Source organism: Olea europaea, chromosome 15 (genome assembly GCF_002742605.1).
Source record: "Olea europaea var. sylvestris chromosome 15, O_europaea_v1, whole genome shotgun sequence".
Lineage (NCBI taxonomy): Eukaryota > Viridiplantae > Streptophyta > Magnoliopsida > Lamiales > Oleaceae > Olea > Olea europaea.
In genome coordinates this window covers 3,858-25,391 of record NC_036251.1, presented here as the reverse complement: position 1 = coordinate 25,391, position 21,534 = coordinate 3,858, and the positions used below count along the sequence as shown (strand labels likewise).

The 21,534-nt window shown below is 36.0% G+C and overlaps 1 protein-coding gene and 1 pseudogene across 2 annotated transcripts in view; both read left to right on the top strand.

Annotated features, from left to right (window-relative positions):
- The first annotated feature begins 4,955 nt into the window (after window positions 1-4,955).
- On the top strand, window positions 4,956-10,995 carry LOC111410904 (annotated as a pseudogene).
- A 6,101-nt stretch (window positions 10,996-17,096) lies between these two features.
- Window positions 17,097-21,534, top strand: part of LOC111409728 (ferric reduction oxidase 2-like) — a 6,624-nt gene continuing 2,186 nt past the window's right edge. For both annotated transcript variants that reach the window (XM_023039726.1, XM_023039725.1), the window contains exons 1-4: window positions 17,097-17,397; window positions 17,820-17,925; window positions 18,041-18,229; window positions 18,435-18,669. In XM_023039726.1, coding sequence (XP_022895494.1) covers window positions 17,226-17,397; window positions 17,820-17,925; window positions 18,041-18,229; window positions 18,435-18,669 — 702 coding nt within the window. In that variant the 5' untranslated portion in view covers window positions 17,097-17,225. The remainder of the gene's footprint in view (window positions 17,398-17,819; window positions 17,926-18,040; window positions 18,230-18,434; window positions 18,670-21,534) is intronic.

Below are 21,534 nucleotides of genomic sequence, written 5' to 3'. Positions count from 1 at the left end.
TTACCAAAAAAAATAAAAAATACCTTAAAAAAAAGTTCTTGGGTCTGAGTGTGGGGGGCTACAAACCCCTCAATAGGAAAAGCAAAAGCTATCTTCTTCAAGAGATGTATTAAGCCGCAGAATGAAGGATTTAATTAAAGAATATTCGGTTTTTGTTTTAACGTGGAAATCGATCCTTCTATTTTCCATAGAAAAGCATATAGATTAAGTTTTTTTATTTTAGGTTTAAGAAAAATACAAATGTAAAGAAAGTCTCTACTCATGGACTTGACTCAAACCCTCTCGCTACTCAAGAATTTTAGCCATTACAAAATTACTAATGGATTTAGCGACGACAATCCATGAGCACTTCACTTACATATTTCTCATTGGCTTTTCCTTCGGTGTAACAAATCATTCACAAAGGCTTGGACTGTCACTACAAATATATCCGTCACTAAGTTAGGAGATGGTGAAAAAACTGGGACCTCGAAAAATTTTAGCAAGAGACGGTATGAATGCTGAGTCGAAAAAAAATAAAATATCAAACATGAACCTTTAAACTGTTAACTTTCATTACAAGTGCAAAAAAATAAAAATAGAAATCGCCAACATATATGACCTTGAAAGACTAATCTTCATTATTGCAGCTGTCCACATCAGCTATAAAATTACTAACTCTGCATTCAATTTCCTATCCATATTATTGGGTTCATCAATCGCAGATAACTTTTTCAACCAGAAAAACCTGTGCGTACTTAGAATGAATTTACTCGGAACAAATTATCTCTATATCTAATAAATCTGGTAGAGAAACGCTACGAAAATGGGGTCAAAAATAGGGTTAAAAACAGGGAGCATGCGTGTTAAACCATGAATGGATAGTTTTAAATTTTTTGGAAAAAAAAAAAACACCCAATCAAATTTTGTCAACTCAGTCTATCCACATTTCCCTGTTTTTAACCCTATTCAAACATCATTGCTCAATCTGGTATGACACGCTTAGTTGGAAAAACTTATATATTTTACTTCGATATTGGGTTCATTGAGACTTACAATTTCATCTCAGAAGATTAAAAGGAGAAATCCACGAGTATAGCTTCACGCCCTATAAAGCAACACCTTGAATACACACCTCTTTTTATGACATGCATTAATTGATGGAATGATAATGGAAGAGCACCATTAAATAAATTATTACGACCTTCATATGCACACCTTAGTAGTCAAAATCCTTATACGTTGGGAGAGAATATTCCATCTTCACGTACAAATACTACAAATTCTAACAAGATTCTTTGATGCAAATTCAGATGCAGAAATGGGAAAAAGAGAAATGCTACAAAAATAAGGTAAAAAACAGGGAGGACACTTGTTAAAGCATAAATGGACAGTTTGAAATAAAAAAAAAAAATGTTGGCAACTCAGTTTGTCCACACTTCCTTGTTTTTAACCTTGTTCAACCATCATTGCTGAATCTAGTATGACATGCTTAGTTGGGAAATTTTTATATATTGTACTTCGATATTGGGTGCATTAAGACTTACAATTTCATTTCAAAAGATTAAAAAAAGTAATCCACGAGTATAGCTTCACGCCCTATAAAGCAACGCCTTAAATACACACCTGTTCTTATGGCATACATTAACTGCTGTAATAATAACGGAAGAGCGCCGTTAAATAAATTATTACGACCTTCATACGCATGCCTTAGTAGTCAAAACCGTTATACATTGGGAGAGAATATTTCATCTTCACGTACCAAAACTACAAATCCTAAAAAGATTCTTTGATACAAATTCAGATGTAGAAATTGGAACAAGAGAAATGCTACAAAAACAAGGTAAAAAAAGGGTTAAAAATAGGGAGGACGCGTGTTAAAGCATGAATGAACAGTTTGAAATATAAAAAAAAATAAAAATAAAAAAATCTAAATACTGCCAACTCAGTCTGTCCACATTTTGCTGTTTTTAACCCTGTTCAACCATCATTGCTGAATCTGGTATGATATGCTTAGTTGGGAAATTTTATATATTGTACTTCGATATTGGGTGCATTAAGACTTACGATTTCATCTCAGAAGATTAAAAGGAGTAATCCACGAGTATAGCTTCACGCCCCAATAAAGCAATGCCTTGAGGCTTGAATACACACTTCTTCTTATGGCATACATTAACTGCTGTAATAATAATGGAAGAGCGCATTAAATAAATTATTGCGACCTTCATATGCACACCTTAGTAGTCAAAGCCCTCATATGTTGGGAGAGAATATTCCATCTTCATGTACCAGAACTACAAATTCTAACAAGATTCTTTGATGCAAATTCAGATGCGGAAATGGGAAAATGCCAACGTTTCCAATGTGGCTGGAGAATTAGCACGGTTAGCAGGATTAGTCCTATGGCCTACAACATTTCCCTGAACAAGGAGAAAGATTTTTTGCATTTTTTATACACTCATAACTTATATATTGTCTATATTCTTCTTTGTACTTCATGTTGGCGATGGTTTTTTTGTGGACAGATACCTTAATTTTTACAATCCCCAAAAAAAGGCATTTGACTCATCTCCGCCAGGGTTTTGTCGTGTGAAACTATCAAGCTAAACTTCTTCAAGAGCCCGAGTATGGTATTACCAGTGCTGGCCCTGCCTGCCTTGGGCCTCTCAGATTTAAGGGGCCTTTATAATTAAACGCCCAAAAACTGCACCCCATCCAAAACCCCTCAAATTCCTTTAAAAAATGAAATAAAATTGGGTATTTAAAAATTGATTTTTTGTGCATGTGATTTACTAACAAGTTGTTTGGAGTTAGATTTGCTTTTGTATGGATTGGGGCTAGCTATTAGCCAAGCGAAATGAATAAATGAGAAAGGATAAGTACATGTTTAATGGTAGCTAATGGTTCTGGGTTAAAATTTGGAGTGAGATATACATCTTATTTTGCCACGTATCTCGAGTCCCATGCCTACTTAAATCACTTCAAATGATGTGGACCCTACGGTTCATTAATAGGTTATAAACTAGCGGTTTGATCACCCACAACAGATATTTGTACTTAGTCACATACTTGAGTTGACCAGTTTCTTTTTAATATAAAAGTATTAATTATTTAAATATTTAAATATCATTACACTTGTAAAATAAAATATTATGTTGAAGGGCCTCATAATAATTAATCATCTAGGGCCTCAAAAATTTTGGGGCCGACCTTGGGTATTACATTCTTTTGGTTTGTTTGGAAGCGGAGGCAGTAAAACATTTTACCACTTTGTATTTGATACAACCTTTTTGTTTGTTCGATAAACTAGCTACAGCAAGACTGACAACATTACAAAAGAAAAAGAAGCTCAAATCTTCATGATTGTTATTTGAAGATCTAGGAGGAGTAATGTAGTGAGAGTTAAATCCACAGTTGGCAGCAGGTACTCATGCTAGACGGAGTCTTGTGTTGTTCAGTCAAGTCCATTATTGTATATGTAACATGTCTTTTTGGCTCCATAGAGAGTATAGAACTATAAAATGGACAATATTAAAGAAGAAAAAGAAGTTAAAATCTTATTTATTGTACTATTGTGTTGTTGGATTTGGTGCCTCAAAATCAGGAAAAGAATCCAAGGAATTAGATTTGGAAAAGGAAAAAAGAATCTCATCTCAATTTACGTGCATTTACCTAATTTTGCTAGATTTTCTACCTTTTAGGGACTCTTTTTAGGTGTAAACTCGTGGTATATATATATGAGTCTCCTCTTTCAATATTGTTTAAACATTTTGCTGTATTGTGCTCTCCTTTCATAGTGAATTAATAAAATATCGTTCCTTCTGTCAATTCTTTTTTTACTTACTTTAATCTTGTTTTTGGGTTATTTGTGATCTTGTTCAATACTTCAATTACAACAAGTGGAATTTATTAAATCTCAATTCCAACATTATTGGTCAATTAGCCTCAACAAGTGGTATCAGAGCGGGGTTATTGGTGGATTTTTTGCTTGAAACTAATAGGAAAATCGTCTAAAAATTACCAGAAAATCAGAAAACGAATCTGTCCAATTTTTCGATTTTTTGTCGGATCTATTTTCACGTTTTCTGGTCAAACCAAAAAGAATTTGGAGAAACGAACACCACCAGTGGACTCAACAGGTAGAAACGGTCCAGAAAGGGTCACAGGTCGTCGGCGCGTTTTCCCACCAGTCGCCGACGGTGGAACTCCGACGAGGAGAGTGGCAGCGCATGAGGTGTTTTCCGGCGACGGTTTCTTCAGGCAGTTTTCTCCGGACGAGGAGACGGACCTTGTGGTGGTGTCCAATTTCAGTTTTGGAAAAAATTGTGGTTCTGGACTATTTTGCCCCTTGCACGTTCGGTAGTTTTCAGTTTTTGGTGTTGCAGGTTGCAAGTTTTTCGTGATTTGATTGAGATTTTTTAGAGATGAATTCGTTGAAGTATGAAATTCCGCTTTTGGATCACAATACAAGATTTTCGCTGTGGCAAGTAAAGGTGAGAGCTGTGTTGACGCAGATGGATCTTAATGATGCTTTGTTGGGTTTTGATATGATGCCAGCAAGCTTGTCTATGGAGGAGAAACAACGGAAGGATCGGAAGGCTTTAGCGCAAATCCAACTTCATTTATCCAACAATTTGCTGCAAGATATTTTGAAGGAGAAGACAGCGGCTGCTTTGTGGCTCAAGCTGGAGTAGTTGTGCATGACAAAGAGTTTGACGAGCAAACTGACTCTAAAGCAGATGTTGTATTCTAATCGCATGGCAGAAGGAGGGTCACTGCAAGACCACCTTGCTGTGTTCAAGGAGATCGTTGCAAATTTGGAGACGTTGGAGGTAAAATATGATGAAGAGGATCTAGCCTTGGTCCTGTTGTGTTCGTTACCCAATTTTTTTTCGTCATTTCATGATACTATTCTGTATAGTCGTGACACGTTATCCATTGAGGAGGTATACAACGCCCTGTTCTCAAAAGAGAAGATGGAGCTGTTGGTTGGAGATCCTGCATCTAGGAGCGGGGATGCTCTTGTTACTTATGGTGATCGACGGAGGGGTAGATTGAAGATGAAGTACAGCAATGTGTATTGTTATTACTGCAAGAGGAAAGGACACATCAAGAAAGATTGCGACAAGTTACAGGGTAAAGGTGATTTACATGCAAATTATGCGGGGCAATCAGGTAATTTGAACGAGACTCATATTGTTGAAAATTTTTGTGATGATGGAGATGTGATGTTGGCTGTATCTGACGAGGAATCCAAACCTGAGGAGTGGATTCTAGATTCTGATTGTTCGTATCATATGTGTCCCAATAGGGCTTTGTTTCAAACATATGAGACGGTGAAGTAAGGTGGAGTTGTCATGGGAAACAAATAATCTTACCGGGTTGCAGGAATCGGTTGGGTCAGAATGAAGCTACAGGATGGAACAGTGAGGACACTTGATCAGGTTCGCCATGTTCCAGACTTGACAAAGAATCTCATGTCACTGAGTACCTTGGATGAAAAAGGGTACAAATTTTCTGGTGGAGGTGGAGTCTTGAAGGTTCGAAGGGGCGTCCGGGTTGTATTGGAGGGACGGAGGAAATCCTAGTTGTACATCTTGCAGGGGAGTGCAGAACCAGTTCAGAGACATTTGGACAAATTCAGTACCGTGGTGGATATTCAATTTGGTACAGTACCTCTCGAGTTTGGCTCTAGGTCAGTTAAGAACTTTGCTAAAGAGAGTGTTGGTGATTCCGCTTTGCCACCAATTTTAGCGAGTACACTGTGTTCTTGTAATGCCAATGGACTCATGGAGCGTAGGTACAGTTTTGGAGATGTTTGTAATGCTTTAGAAATCATTGACGGTGACAATATTGGCAAGGGACCTTCTGATTGTGCATTTGGTGTGGTTTCTGCTACAAGGTGTGCTTCGACCCTGTCCAATGATTGTTAATTCCAGGAGGAATTTTGGGAACCCGAGTTTGGGTTCGGGTGTCGCTTGTGGACGCCGGGCGGAGGAACATGTTTTCATGGAGAGTTTGGTTACTGTGTTGAAGAGCTTGGTTATTCTGATGCAGACGGATCATTTCTCAAGGTGGAGAAATTTTGAAGTTTTGTTCGTTGCACTGGAATTTTGAGTCAAGGTGGAGATTGTTGGATTTGGTGCCTCAAAATCAGGAAAAGAATCCAAGGAATCAGATTTGGAAAAGGAAACAAGAATCCCATCTCAATTTACATGCCTTGACCTAATTTTGCTAGATTTTCTACCTTTTAGGGACTCTTTTTAGGTGTAAACTCGTGGCATATATATGAGACTCCTCTTACAATATTGTTGAAGCATTTTGCTGTATTGTGTTCTCCTTTCATAGTGAATTAATAAAACATCGTTCTTTCTGCCAGTACTTCTTTTACTTACTTTAATCTTGTTCTTGCGTTATTTGTGATCTTGATCAATACTTCAATCACAACAAGTGGAATTCATTAAATCTCAATTTCAACATTATTGGTCAATCGGTCTCAACATGTGTCTCATCCAATGCAGTGTATATGAGATGTCCATTGTGTTATAGGTAAAATTCAAGGAATACTAATGTGTGTTTTCTTCTCATTTCTAAGTTGCGATGGCCCTTTTACAACCACTTCAAATGGTTGTTCGGAATCTGAGAAGCTTAGCATCATTATTAAAGGTGAAGTGAGTTGGTCTAGAAAGCTCTACCAATTTCTTTCCTCACCTTCTTCTATCGTTCGACTTAATGTCTCCATTGAAGGGCCTTATGGACCTCCTTCTACTGATTTTCTTAGGTAGATACAATTCTTGCATATTCATTTGAACTCATAAAATTTATGCATATCGTTTGTCTAATATGAGACATCATTACCAACGCCGGCTAAATCACTAGTATTAATGAAGAAAAAGAAGCTAAAATTTCAATTATGATATTGTTAAGTCATGTACAGTACTGCATACTAAACTTGCATTAGGTGTATTGATTAATTGATTGAACTATCAAATTTTTTACAGGCAAGATTTATTGGTGATGGTGAGCAGAGATAGTGGCATAACTCCGTTTATCTCTATTATTTATGAGATCATTTATGCGAATGAGACACAGAAATGCAAAATTCAACACAAGAAAGGAAGAGTATTCAGACAGTATGTTCAGCTTAATCCATCTTATGCACCAATAACCCCAATTTCGGTCGAAAACAACTGGCTTTGGCTCGGATCAATAATCTCGGTGTCTTTCATCATATACCTTATGTTTATTGGAATTTTAATGCAATATTACATATACCTCATTGATCATAACACTAACAAAATCTACTCTTCTTCCTCGAGAGCTGTCTTGAACATATTATTCATCGGTGTCTGTATTTTTATCACGTCAATGGCAGCTTTTCTATGAAACAAAAGAAAAAATGCAAATGAAACGACCCAAATTCAGAACATGGAAGATGCAACTCCTATGGCCTCACCAAATTCATGTCTCTGTAATGCAGATAGAGAACTAGAGAGTTTAACTCAATAGTCTCTTCGTCAATCTGTCAACGTGCAATAATATTGCACAAGGCCCGGCATCAAGACTAAATTATTTTCTTTTAGTTCCCATGCGGGGTTGGGATTGTTGGCCTAGTCGAAGATATAAACATAAATGTTTGAAATATTCCGACCCCTCTATAATAATTTAAGATTTATCTCGTTTAATGTAGTATGAGAGTGGACAAAGCTTGCACTCAACTATATTGCCAGCAATAGAAGGAAACTTCAAGTGTCAAGTACACAACGCACACGTGAACATTGTTAAGGGTAATATTCCATATCGATTAAAGATGAATAAATAAACAACAAATAAGGACTTGGACCACTATTTATAATAAGGTTGACGTTCTAAGATGGTACATACAACTAGGAATATAAGTGTAGACTTACTATTGCTTAGAAATTTTTTGTGGCAAATTCACCATAAAGTTTGTTTTGTCTTGCACGAATTCTGTTCAAGGGCAAAGAATCGAGTGTTGGAGTTCTTGTGTGTGGACCAAAGAAAATTAGACACAAGGTTGCACAAATTTGTTCTTTTTGGCAGCTAACCTGCATTTCGAATCCCGCATCAGTTGGTGATTTTAAGCATTTTCTACGTAGAAATGTCTTGGAATCCATGTTTTTATTTCAGTTTTCATCAAAAATGTCTCATCATTTGATAGTTTATCTTTGCAAGTATATGATCAAGTGGAAAGATTAATAATCTGACTTTTATGTAGAAATGAAAAGTGATTAATGATTTCTCTTAGTATTTAACTTATTTTCAAGACTACCTACCTTAAATCTGATTGAGAGAGAAAAAGAGATAAGCATATAAAAAGGTTACTTTTAAGTGAAAATAAAAAGGGCATTTTCTTTAACTTTTCTTTTTCATAAGCAAAAAAAAGTTACTTTTTCCAAGTAACTCTAGCCAAATATGATCAAAGTTCCACAACTAATTATAGAAACCAAACCCCAACTAAAATTAGAACGACAATTTTACTGTGGTTCTATCAATTTGATCTACTATTACCTACTATATCAAGCGTGCCAAACATTTTTATGAAATCTACTCAAAACGTAAGGTGACACCCCTAATGGGAGAATCGATCTAGTAACATCTTGTCGATTGAATCAATAAACAATACTCAAATGCCGTTTAAGTTAGGACGCAATTAAGTTCTTTCGACTCTCCTTTCATGTAACTATCCACCTTTCAAACACAAACGAAATTCTCGGAACCTATTTACTGAAAGAACAAGCACAAAATCATAATTTTTCGTTTTCTGATAGAGGTCTTGATTGCCTTACAAGTATATATGCTATTGCTCGAGAGTTGAAAATCTCGTAAAGGGGTTTCCTAATAACCAAGTATGCAATAATAAATCAAGAAATTGTTGTTGGAGTTAGTCCACTTCGAATAGCAATTTCATTTATCAAATCACTATCTTTAAAAAATTGCTGTCTAACAACCAGCAATCTATGCTGCTACATGGCCACAACGTACGTAATTCCGAAATGATAGCTAAGAAGCCTAAGATAGACAATACAACAATGTTCTAAAGGGTTGAGTCTAGGCATGAAACGTGAAAAGGCACTCCGAAAATGGAGAAATTAGACCGATAAATTATGATCTAACCTCTAAAATAAAATATAACTATTAAAATTTTAATACAGAAAAAATTGTCTATTATCATATCTTCAAATATCAATTAATTATCCTAATTTAATAACTCCATTACCAATTATATGGCATATACCAAAGTCAAAATCCTCTTCGTTTTCAGTCTTCATGCCACACACATCTGAACTAAAAGCTCCACATTACCAGTAAACTTTGTTTTTATTTGCAGGAATTTTGTTCAAGCACAAAAGATCTAGTGTTGGTGATTTTAACCATTTCCTACACAAAAATGTCTTGAACCCATAGAGATTGGAAAAATGTATGTTTTTTGTTCCATTTTTCATTTAATTTCTCATCTTTTAAGATATTGATATTTGCAAATATAACAGCAAATGCGAAGAATGATATCTTCCTTTCAAATATAACATCAAATGCGAAGAATGATATCTTCCTTTCATGTAAAAATGATAAATAAATAATAGATTCTGCTTTCGATTCTAAAAATATTCAAATGGTGTGTTTCGCGCGGGTTAGTCGCTAACAATTAAAAGGGGTCAGATGATTGTGTAAGTGACAAACCTCTTGAGACAAAGTCCCAAAAAGGAGTAATCTTTTATTGGCGATGACTTTATAATTGGAAATCAAAAACAAAATGCCTCCAAGGGGCGCAAGCACACGAGTTACTGAAAAAAGTGTTTAACTCTAAACTAAAGAAATTAAAATTACATGTTCTTTGTTCAAGAGTTTTTGATTCGGTCATTTTGCTCTATGTCTTTTCTCTCTTTTATACTCCATGGATGATCTTTTTTGTGATCAACCGCCTAAAAACTGCTTGATCGTTCTGCAACTGCCCACTTTCCTCATAATGACTAGCTTGTCATGAAAACTGTCTTTTTTAACTGCTGCCATTACTCTTCGTCGTTCAATCGTTTTCGATTGAATTCCTTGAATCGTGGAACGTGATAGGGCTGCTTTAATAACTGCTTTGATAACTGCACTTCTTGATAACCACAACGCTTTATGTTTGTTAAAACTTTGGGCGACTTAAAGGATTGGGCGAGAATAGAATAACAGCTCTGGGCGACTGCATGGCACTCCATTCGCTCAGATTCTGGGCGACTTGCAAACTTGGGTGATGGCGTTACCGCGTTCTTGGGCCTCCCTATTTGGGCCTTCATCTTGAATTGTTTGATTAGGCTTCATTCTTTGGGCTATCTGATTTGGGGATCCTCCAATTAGGCTTCATTCCTTAGGCTGTTCGATTTGGGCTGAATTTTTATGTGTCAACACGGTGTTTAGATAGAACACCACGAAGCTCATTCACGCCCACCTAGCAATGTAATCTCCCCATGTTTCAAAGGCACTGGTAAATTTTGAGAAATTATCTAGAAAAAAAATGGATCAAAATCGTAAATTTTGTTTTGTGAGAGATATTTTGATTGCCTTATAAGTATGCTTGAGTTGAAAATTTTGTAACTTGACTACAGGTTTGCAAAGAAGGCAGTTACACGTTATACGGTGTGTAGGTGCTTCTATATAGTTGGAGTGAGAGTCCACTTCAAAAAACATGTTCCTAGGTTCAAATATGACATTCAATCATCATATATCGAACCAACTAATCTTTAAATTGCAGTCTAACTACCAGGTTATCTGTTTATGTTCATATGCTGCTACTCGTCACAAGAGACTTAAATACTTGTCTTCACATGTAAGTCGAACTTATTTTTCTATTAAATGCCATTCACGTGGAGTTTTCATAAATCGGTAACTTGAATTCATAACATTTTTGCTTACACCACGTTGTGTTTTTCTATGATTCAATGCGACAAGTATGTGTTTCTAGCTCAGATAAAGCTTTTCTTAGAGAAAGAGAGACAACAATTGACGCATTAGTCTAAATTTTTATTGAAAAAGAGAGCGTATTTAAACATTTATCTAAAAACACGTCATAATGAAAGTAGATTATGAAATTTAGAGCACAATGTGCGACCAAAACAAGAGTTAGCTTACAAGTTTATTTGGTGACCAACCTAATACTCCAAGCAAATTTGTGTTTATTTGAAAAAACTTATTAGAAAATCATTTTTTCACAAATTAATTTTCAACCACTCATTTTCCCAATAAATTAATTTTGCTTGCAGACTCATAATTTTTTTTTTTCTATTTTTTAACTACCATTTTTCAAAAAAATCATATAGCACTTTAGATAATTTCTCCCAACAAACACTTGATTCTTGATCAATAGTACAATTCTCGGAGGTGAAGTTAGATTTGGATTAACCACTTTTTCAAGATAATATGGTCTCATCGAAAATTCCACCATTTAGGAGATCATATGCACATTTTATTAGCTCGTTAAGACTACATTCTGAATTGTTATGAAGAATTGTATTCTTTTATTTCCAGTAATTATTTACAATAGATGGTGTAGTTTAAATTGGAGAAGTTTAAAACCTAGATGGTGTAGTTTAAATAGGAGAAGTTTAAAACCTATTTTTGGACTATACAATTCTTGAAGATTTTATTTCCTTGACAGAAAAAATTACTACCCAAGATGGATGATTTTCTTGCCATATGATTCTATTTCCATATATAGCAGCTCACGTAACACTCCTCCTCAAGTTGGTGCAGGCAGGTCGCTTACGCCCAACTTGTCAAGTGAGCTGTGGAAGTCTTTGCTTGATACTGCCTTTGTAAGTATGTCTGCCAGTTGATCTTCAGATTTTACAAATGGAAATCGAATCACCTTTGCTTCCAGATTCTCCTTAATGAAGTGCCGATCTATCTCCACATGTTTTGTCTCGTCATGTTGGATTGGATCGTGAGATATGACAATAGCAGCTTTGTTGTCACAATAGAGGTCCATTTCAGTAGTGGGGGCAAAGCCAATTTCTGTGAGTAGTCTCTTGATCCAAAGAAGTTTACAAAGTCCCTTCACCATTCCTTTAAACTCAGTCTCTGCACTTGATAGTGATACCATTTTTTGTTTTTTACTTCTCCATGTAACTAGATTCCCTCCAACAAACATAAAGTAGCCTGAGTTGGATCTTCTGTTTGAGATATTCCCTGCCCAGTCTGCATCTGTGTAGCCTTCTATTCTCAAATGATTATTTTTTGAGAAAATAAGTTCCTTTCCAGGTGAGGATTTTAGATATCTAAGTATTCGTGTTACATCATCCATGTGGTCTTCACTAGAATTGTGCATAAACTTGCTAACCTTACTTACAACATATGCAATATTTGGACAAGTATGTGAGAGATATATAAGTTTACCAACTAGCCTTTGATACCTCCCTTTGTCCATTGGTACTTGGTCTGGATGTTCATTAAGTCGGTGGTTCTGAATAATTGGAGTGTCTGCCGGCTTGCATTCTAACAATCCCACCTCAGCTAGTAAGTCTAGCACGTATTTTTTCTGGGAAAGAAATATGCCTCGCCTGGACCTCGTCACTTCGATCCCCAGAAAGTATTTGAGACCTCCTAAGTTTTTCATTTTGAACTCGGTTGCCAACTGTGTTTGAAGTTTAGATATTTCTTCCACATCATCCACTGTGATGATCACATCATCCACATATACTATTAGGGCAGTTATCTTGCCTACTCTATGTTTCAAAAAAAGTGTGTGATCCGAGTCACTTTGTTTGAACCCGTACTTCTTCATTGCTAGACTAAATCGTCTAAACCATGCTCGAGATATAATGCCTTTTTTAACTTACACACAATACTGGTGTTTGAGGTGTGGGTGTAGCCCGGAGAAGCATCCATGTATACTTCTTCTTCAAGGTTGCCATCTAACACGTATTTTTTCTGGGAAAGAAATATGCCTTGCCTAGACCTCGCCACTTCGATCCCCAGAAAGTATTTGAGACCTCCTAAGTTTTTCATTTCGAACTCGGTTGCCAACTGTGTTTGAAGTTTAGATATCTCTTCCACATCATCCACTGTGATGATCACATCATCTGCATATACTATTAGGGCAGTTATCTTGCCTACTCTATGTTTCAAAAATAGTGTGTGATCCGAGTCACTCTGTTTGAACCCGTACTTCTTCATTGCTAGACTAAATCGTCCAAATCATGCTCGAGGTGACTGCTTTAGTCGATATAATGCCTTTTTTAACTTACACACAATGCTTGTGTTTGAGGTGTGGGTGTAGCCTGGAGAAAGATCCATGTATACTTCTTCTTCAAGGTTGCCATATAGGAAGGCATTCTTTACATCAAATTGGTGTAATGCCCAGTCTATGTTGGCAGCAAGAGATAGTAAAACTCGCACCGTGTTTAGTTTTGCAACTGGAGAGAAAGTTTTCTTGTAATCTACCCCATATGTTTGTGTATGGCCTTTTGCTACTAGTCTAGCTTTGTATCGTTCAATAGTTCTATTAGCTTTGTGTTTGATGGAGAACACCTATCTACATCCCACTGTCTTCTTCCCCTCGGGTAATGGGCCTAAGGTCCATGTGTTATTTTTTCGCAGGGCTTCCATTTCTTCTTTAATTGCTAGGACCCATTTTGAATTTGATAGGGCTTCTTGGACTCCTTTTGGAATATAATTTGAGGAGAGTGCATGTTCAAAAGCTCTCAAAGGATTAGATAGTTCGTTAGTAGACATGTAGTTTGTAATTGGATACTTTGATCCTCGCCCTTCCATATCTGGAGAATATCTACAAGGCGGCTTGCCTCGTTTGTGCTTGAAAGGTAACTTATATCCAGCAGAAGTATCGGAGTTTATATGAGAAGATATATCAGGAGTGCTTACCTCAGGTATATTCTTAGGAGATGGGTCGTTAGGTATTGATGGAAGGGGGGAGTTTGGTTTACCTTCTGGTTGGGAGTCTGATTCTGCTTCTATTATGGCGTCAACATTTTCGGATTCAGTTTTGGACCAGGCCGGCTCATTTGCTTGTTCTGCTACTGTCTCTCCATTTGGTCAATTACAGTACAACCAATCTAACTCTTCCTTGTTTGTCTCCCCCTGAAGAGTAGAATTGGATGTTGAGAAAAAAGCCCCGTTCTCCGAAAAAGTAACGTCCATAGTCACATAGGTACGTTTAGATGAGGGATCGTAGTATCTGTACCCTTTCTGATGCATAGCATAGCCTACAAATAGACAGCGAAGAGCACATGGGTCAAGCTTCGTTCTCTGATTTTTGTGAAGATTTACATAAGCTACATACCCTAAAACTCGTGGAGGAAGCATGAGTGTTGTGGGTATGGAGACATGTAATGCAAGAGCTTGAAGTGGGGTCTTGAAGTCTAAAAACCTAGAAGGCATTTGATTGAGCAAGTAGACAGCCGCGGACACTGCATCAGGCCAGTAGGATTTCGGGATAGAGGTTCCATGTAAGAGAGCTCTTGTTGTCTCAAGAATGTGTCGATTTTTCCATTCAGCAATGTCATTCTGTTGGGGAATGTGTGGGCATGGCGTTTCATGGATAAGGCCATGTTGTTCAAAATAGGTACGAAAGCGCTGATTCACAAATTCACCACCATTATCAGATCGAAGGACTCGAAGTTTCGCAAAAAATTGATTTAAGATCATGGCATGGAACGACTGAAATACCTTAAACACATCATCCTTATGTTTCAGTTAATAGTGCCAGGTCATACGAGTACAGTCATCGACAAATATAACAAACCAACAAATGCCAGAATCAGTAGATATAGGTGAGGGACCCCACAAATCAGAGTGTACTAAAGAAAAAGGAATGGTACTTTTATTCATGCTTAAAGGATAAGATGCACGATGACTTTTAGTTACCATGCATGTATCACATTTAAAGTCAGAAATCGTCGTTTTGAAAAAAGACTAGGTAGTAGGTACTTCAAATAACTGAAAGATGGGTGTCCTAAACGACGATGCCACGGCCAAATTTGTCGATCCCTTCCACTGCTTTGTATATGATAAGCTCGACCCATACTGAAATCTTCCATATAGTATAGTCCCCCCTTCTAAGTACCACGCCCAAGAATCTCCTTGGTGAGAATATCATGAAGAAGACAAAATGTAGGACATATCAGTACTGCAAAATTTAACTCTGCGGTTATTTGACTTATAAATAACAATGTATGAGAAAGTGAGGGAACTAGTAAAGTATTAGATAAATGTAGAGAAGGTAATAGAGATATAGAGTCAGCTCCTGTGACCGGGGAGATAGCCCCATTAGCATTCGCGACACTGGTGCATCTAGTAAGGGTTGACTGAATAAAGTCATTAGCATCATATGTCATATCATCGGTGGCCCCGGAGTTAAATAACCATCCATCATTACTCTTGTCACTAGGATGCATAACAAATACTGAACTAAGGTTACCTAGACTTGGGGTAGTGTCCTCATCTTTAGAGGAGTCAATTTGGGGAATTAAGGATAGTTGTGGCTCTGCTGCTTTGCCGGTTCGTTTATTGGCGCTGTCTCCTTCCTTATTCCTTTTTTCTTGCAGTTTGTATCACCACTCAGGATATCCATTGAGTTTAAAGCAATTTTCACGTGTGTTTCAAATTTCCACGATAAGAGCACTTTTCATTCCCACCCATTCCCTTGGATTTGTTAAAATCATTTTGTTTTCTAGAGCCCAGTGAAGACCGTCCAGTCTTCATCTCCTTCGTAGCTAAGACTGCTCTAGGGGAATTGTCGGACTCTGTGGTCATTACGGCTTGTCGAAGGGCCTCCCGTCGAACATGTGCATAAGCTTGTTCAAGTGAGGGAAAAGGATTCATCTGCAAAACACTTGCCCTGATGTTGTCCAACCTGTCATGAAGGCCATCCAGGAACGTATAAACCCGCTCCTCCTGTACCAGCTTGTTATAGTTCTGGATGTCCTTGGAGCACACCATTGAATTGGGACGGCGAAAGTCGATTTCACGCCATAAACCTTGTAAAGCCGTGTAGTATTTTTCAATGGAGCCATCTGCATGTCTCAACCGCGCCACTCTCCGTCGGAGTTCATATACTTGGGAAGTGTCATTCCCGTCAAAGAATGTGGTAGTAATTGCATCCCAGACCTCTTTCGCAGTGGAGAACTGAATAAAGTTGCCAATGAGAGAGGGGTCTAATGAATTGATGATCCAACCTTTGACAATGGCATTATCCGTGCGCCACTTGCTAAAGCTTGTATCGATCGGTGGTGGAGGAGGGATATCACCATTCAAGTAACCAAGATTATCTCTTCCTGCTATATTCATCTCCATAACTTGAGACCATAGGGCATAATTGGAGCCATCCAATTTGATGCCGATTTGGGGTGAGGGGTCGGATGTTTGGGTTGGTGCTGATGATTTGTTCAAGACTTCAACCATCTTTGTTGTGAACTCTAGAAGAAGGGTGTTTGTTTCAGTTGGCAGGGGATTATTGGTTTCGGGTGGTAGGAGGTTGGGCATCTCACCATCAACGGTGCCTTCCATGTGTTTGAGTAATTGCTCAAGAGAGCTCGGCTAACACAAGACAGGGGCTACTGCATCGAGCACCATGCTCTGATACCATGAAGAAATGTATTCTTTTATTTCCAGTAATTATTTACAATAGACGGTGTAGTTTAAATTGGAGAAGTTTAAAACCTAGATGGTGTAGTTTAAATAGGAGAAGTTTAAAACCTATTTTTGGACTATACAATTCTTGAAGATTTTATTTCCTTGACAGAAAAAATTACTACCTAAGATGGATGATTTTCTTGCCATATGATTCTATTTCCTTATATAGCAGCTCACGTCACGTGTTAAACTAACACAATTATTGTTTACAGAATAAAAACTGAGTTCTTTAAATTTTTTTTAATCTAATTCTCGATTATGGTAAATGGATCTTGTTGCCTAGTTTTCGATAATTCTTACCAATCGATAGAAAATTACAAGATTGTTAGCAAGTATTCTTGTACGCTTGTCTTATTAAGCATATAATGAAAAAGCAGCAGCTAGAAGAAAAGATAAAAATGGAAAGGTACTCAACAAGATTGGAGACAAATGGGTTGTTGTCATCAGTCCCTTTAGTAACCACAAAAACCTTTTCAAGTCACAAACAGTACACACATTACAAAACTAAGTTATATATACAATCCCTCAAAGAATTATATTTTCAAGTCTTCACAAATTTCCTTTGACAGAGAGGAGATTCAAAGGCAAAAAGATTAATGGCTTCCTCTACAGTAATCAGTGGTGTGCAAGGAGCACTTTTGGTGCTAGCCCTTCTGGTTTTTCTTGGGAATATTATGATGTGGATCATTATGCCAACTGATACATATCATGATAAATGGCTTCCACATATTCTGGCTGATACAAATTCTACTTTCTTTGGAATACAAGGTAAGAACTTCTGTTTCTCCATCTATCTTTGGTTGCAAAATCTTGGATCAAAACGCCTCCTTGCGCATAACCTAAATATATTATTTTCATCAGAGGCCAGATGTGCCTATAGTTTTGTTAGTGGGTGGCGATGAATCTTGAACTCTTAAACTCAACCTCGTCTAAAATATGCCTGCTCATGTGTAGGCTGATTTATGTTTTGCATTGAAGGCATGACTGGTGTACAATATTTGAAAATAGGTGGCAAAATTAAAACTATTGAACTCGACCTCATCCAAAAGACTTGACATGTGTACAATATTTATAAACTGGATAGACCTGAAACATAAACTCTGAACCACGTCGTCTTAAAGATTAAGCTGTCAGAGATGTAGTGAATAAATATTTATCTAATATTACCTTCAAGAAACTCTACCCTGCAGGTCCAATAATGCTGGATTTCACATTCCCAATTTTATTCATTGCTGCTGTGGGCTGTATATATCTGCATTTGGGAAAGAAAAGAACTAGTGACAGTAACATAGGAAGGTAGGGAATATTATGAGAAAAAAATTTTATTGAATCAAAATTACCAATTTTTTTTTCTTTCTTCTCTGCTTAACTTCAACTTTTTGATATATTTTGATGATCTTCGATTGAACAGAAAAAAAACAGCACACAAATTTGGGTTCTTGAAGCGGCCAATGATCGTTAAAGGGCTCGGGATTGTTACATTGATTGAGCTTGCTTTATTCACTATGTTCATTGCTCTTGATGTTTGGTATTTCTCATACTATGTACGATACTTGTTTAAACAAGTTCCTCTACTCCAAATACAACGTCGCGAGCAAGTGTAAGCAACTTTTCTTTGCTCATCCCCTACACATCTTATATTTTTCGCGTAATATTTTTGTTTGATTTTACTGGTTAAGCAAGTTTCTCTACTCTCCACGACACAAGGCGAAACTTGAATGTCTTCCGTTCACGTCATATGTCTTTCGATGATTTCTTTTCTTTTACATTCTATTCACATAATATTTTCCTCTCGATTTTGGCAGGTGGCAAACCAAGTTCGATAGAGTGGCTCTAGTGTTTGGCCTAGCAGGGAATGTATGTTTAACGTTTCTATTCTATCCAGTGACAAGAGGCTCATCCATTTTGCCAATGTGGGGGTTAACTTCTGAGGGTAGCATCAAGTATCATACGTGGCTTGGACATATAGCCATGACCCTCTTTACTATTCATGGTTCCCTTTATATTGTCTACTGGACTCTTACTCATAGATTATCTGAGGTACAATTTCTTCCCTTTTCTTAAAAGAGTTTGTGTTAGGTAATTAAAATTATAAACCTTGCACGAGGTCATCAATAAGACACAAATTAAATGAAAAATATGCTAATAAGTGGATGGTAACGGGTCTCAAATAAATTACTAGAATGATGATTTAGATAGTTGGAGCATGTTGTATATATGACTTAAGAGTCTCTCGTTCATAACAAGGATTTGATCTAACTAGAACACGTTAGAGAAGAAGATGGAGGAATGGATATAATAATGAACCGAACAAAGTGATGATTTTATCTAGTAGACCCTAAATTTGTAGGGTATTTAAAGTATCAAGATAAATTCCCTTGTAGTGAATAAAGGTTTTTTTTTTTTTTTTTTTTTTTTAAGTATCAAGATAAATTCCCTTATAAGAAAAATGATATTATTGGACATTCCATGTTCAATTATTGTCATTTAAGATTAAGGTTATTATTTCAGAAGAAAAATAATCAAGCAACACATGAAACACCAATATAAAGTATTGGATATTAACTTTTAATTAAGATGGTTCAATGGTTACTTCATCAAATTAAGATCGAAAATTTTAATGTCACTACCTAATCACACCTAATAATACTCCGATTTGAAAAGAGTGAAAAACACAAAGCAAATCACATGAATGGATGTGTCATTTCATTTGAATTAACTGTATTTAAAGATGGACATCCCAAAGGTTGTCATTTTTGGAAGCAAGTTTTGACTAAAAATAAAATCTATAAGCATCATAATTTGGTTTCATTGCATCAATGTTTTTGTTAGCTTTCAGTCTTTTCAACACTATACTAACCCTAACGGAGGGGTGGGGTGGTCTTATATAAAAGAATATAGATTTATTTTTTTCGCGTTGATCCATCAAATCATCTAAAGTTCATGTTCACACATATCAATCAATTTTTCCCCCAAAAGTTGTAAATAGGTAAAATTTAGACTTTTCCAACTTATGCTGTTTATCAATTAATTGATCATCTCATTTTAAAACCTTCTAACTTAAGAGACTATGAATTTCATTGATCATATTTATATATTTAACAGATGTTTAAAGTTATTTTATTGAAGTTTTGACACATATAATGTTTATGAATGTATACTAGCTAGATTTTGAATTTAAGATCTATATTTTTCTTTAATTATATCTAAATGTCAATCCAAAGTTACGCAACATACTCAATTTCTCTGTTCACACACAAAATAAACATACTTGTCATTTAATGAATACGTGATGTGTGATCTATAAATCGTCACATATTGACACACATGACCATTAATTTAGGAAGTAAGATAGGGTATCCAATTTCTCTATTCAAGGGCCCACTTAGAGAATCTTAACATGCATAGAAGTGGCCAACCAAAGTGTCCAAAAAAAAAAAAAGTCCTTAGTGTTATCACTAAAGGTTGATTTTGAGTACCTTTTTTCGTTGTCATTAGTCCTTTTGGTTCATCGTGGAATTTCCTCAGTTTGGGACCATGAAATCATGGCCATTAATCAATCAAGATAGCGTTTCAAATTGGCTCATTTTTCAAACAAATTGTTTGGTCCATAATCAGTGCTCCAATTATACCAATTGGACTATGACTTGTCTGAATTATTATATAGAATAAAACAAAATATTGAATGATATTTTCATTTTGCTCTGGTATATTTGGAGGCTGTTTGGGAGTGATTTTGAGAATTGATTTTTTGACCGTTAGAAGAAAAGTGGGGTCCACTTGTGAGAGAAGAAGTCAAATATGACGGCTGGAATAGTAAAATAACAGTTAAAAAATCAATTTTTGGGGTGAAAAAATCAGGCCCAAACAGCCGCTTGATTTGTTAGAGAACACAAGTTGTGATTTATGTCACTTTGTTATTCGAAAAGAAAATAAAACGGCGACAAACTTAAGTTCTTTGCTATCTTAGTAAAACATACAGTAGAAATGATTGATCATATCTTATTTTACATGGTTGTTCGTGGTTAGGTAAGTCAATGTAATGAGATTTTTAGCCCTTGTTTGTTTTCTATTCTTTCTCCATTAAAATGAAAAATATGACTGTTATCCATCACATCAAGTCACCATATTTGAATTTATATATTTTGTGTGGGGTTCATAACAGCTAAATTTTTCATTCTCAATCTTACATAAATGGGAAACAAACATATATTTCAGAAAAAAATATTGAAAGTCTTAAAAAAGTAGAGTATAGATGTAAACAAAATAAATAAGAAATGATGGCATCGTCACATAATAAATGTTATTTCCTCTCTCTCTTTTTTTTTTTTTTTTTTTTTTTCTTATAAGTGATTATGAGAGAGTAATCGGAGTGTAATTATCTTTGTGCTCGACCCAAAATGAAAAGATCAAACTTTTATTTTACTTTTTTTAAGCTCAGAACGCACTGCAAAAAATGATTTTGTTTATTAATTTTTTGTGAATCCATTTTTATTATTTCGCATGTGTAAAGCGCTCTTGATTGATAGCAAGATCATTAGAAACCATATTTTCAATGAAAAAAGTTTAATTTTCTTCCTTTTTTATATCTGAAATAATTATACCAAATAAAAATTAGTGAATTTGGGGGCGGATATGGGTTGGTGGGTCAAGTCAACTTGTTTATGATGAAAATTTGCTTCGACCCATTTTCTATAGAGATTAATGTGGGCCAGACTTTTGAGCTGAGAGAGCCCAATTGGCCTTGACGGATTCCAAAGCCCATCTTCCAATAAAAATCCCAAAAATTATTTTCTTACTCTTAGTATTAGTAACATACGAAAAATCATCATTTTTAGTAATACTTATAATTTCCTAAAATCAAGAAAAAAAAATTATTTGCTTACTCTTAGTATTAGTAACATG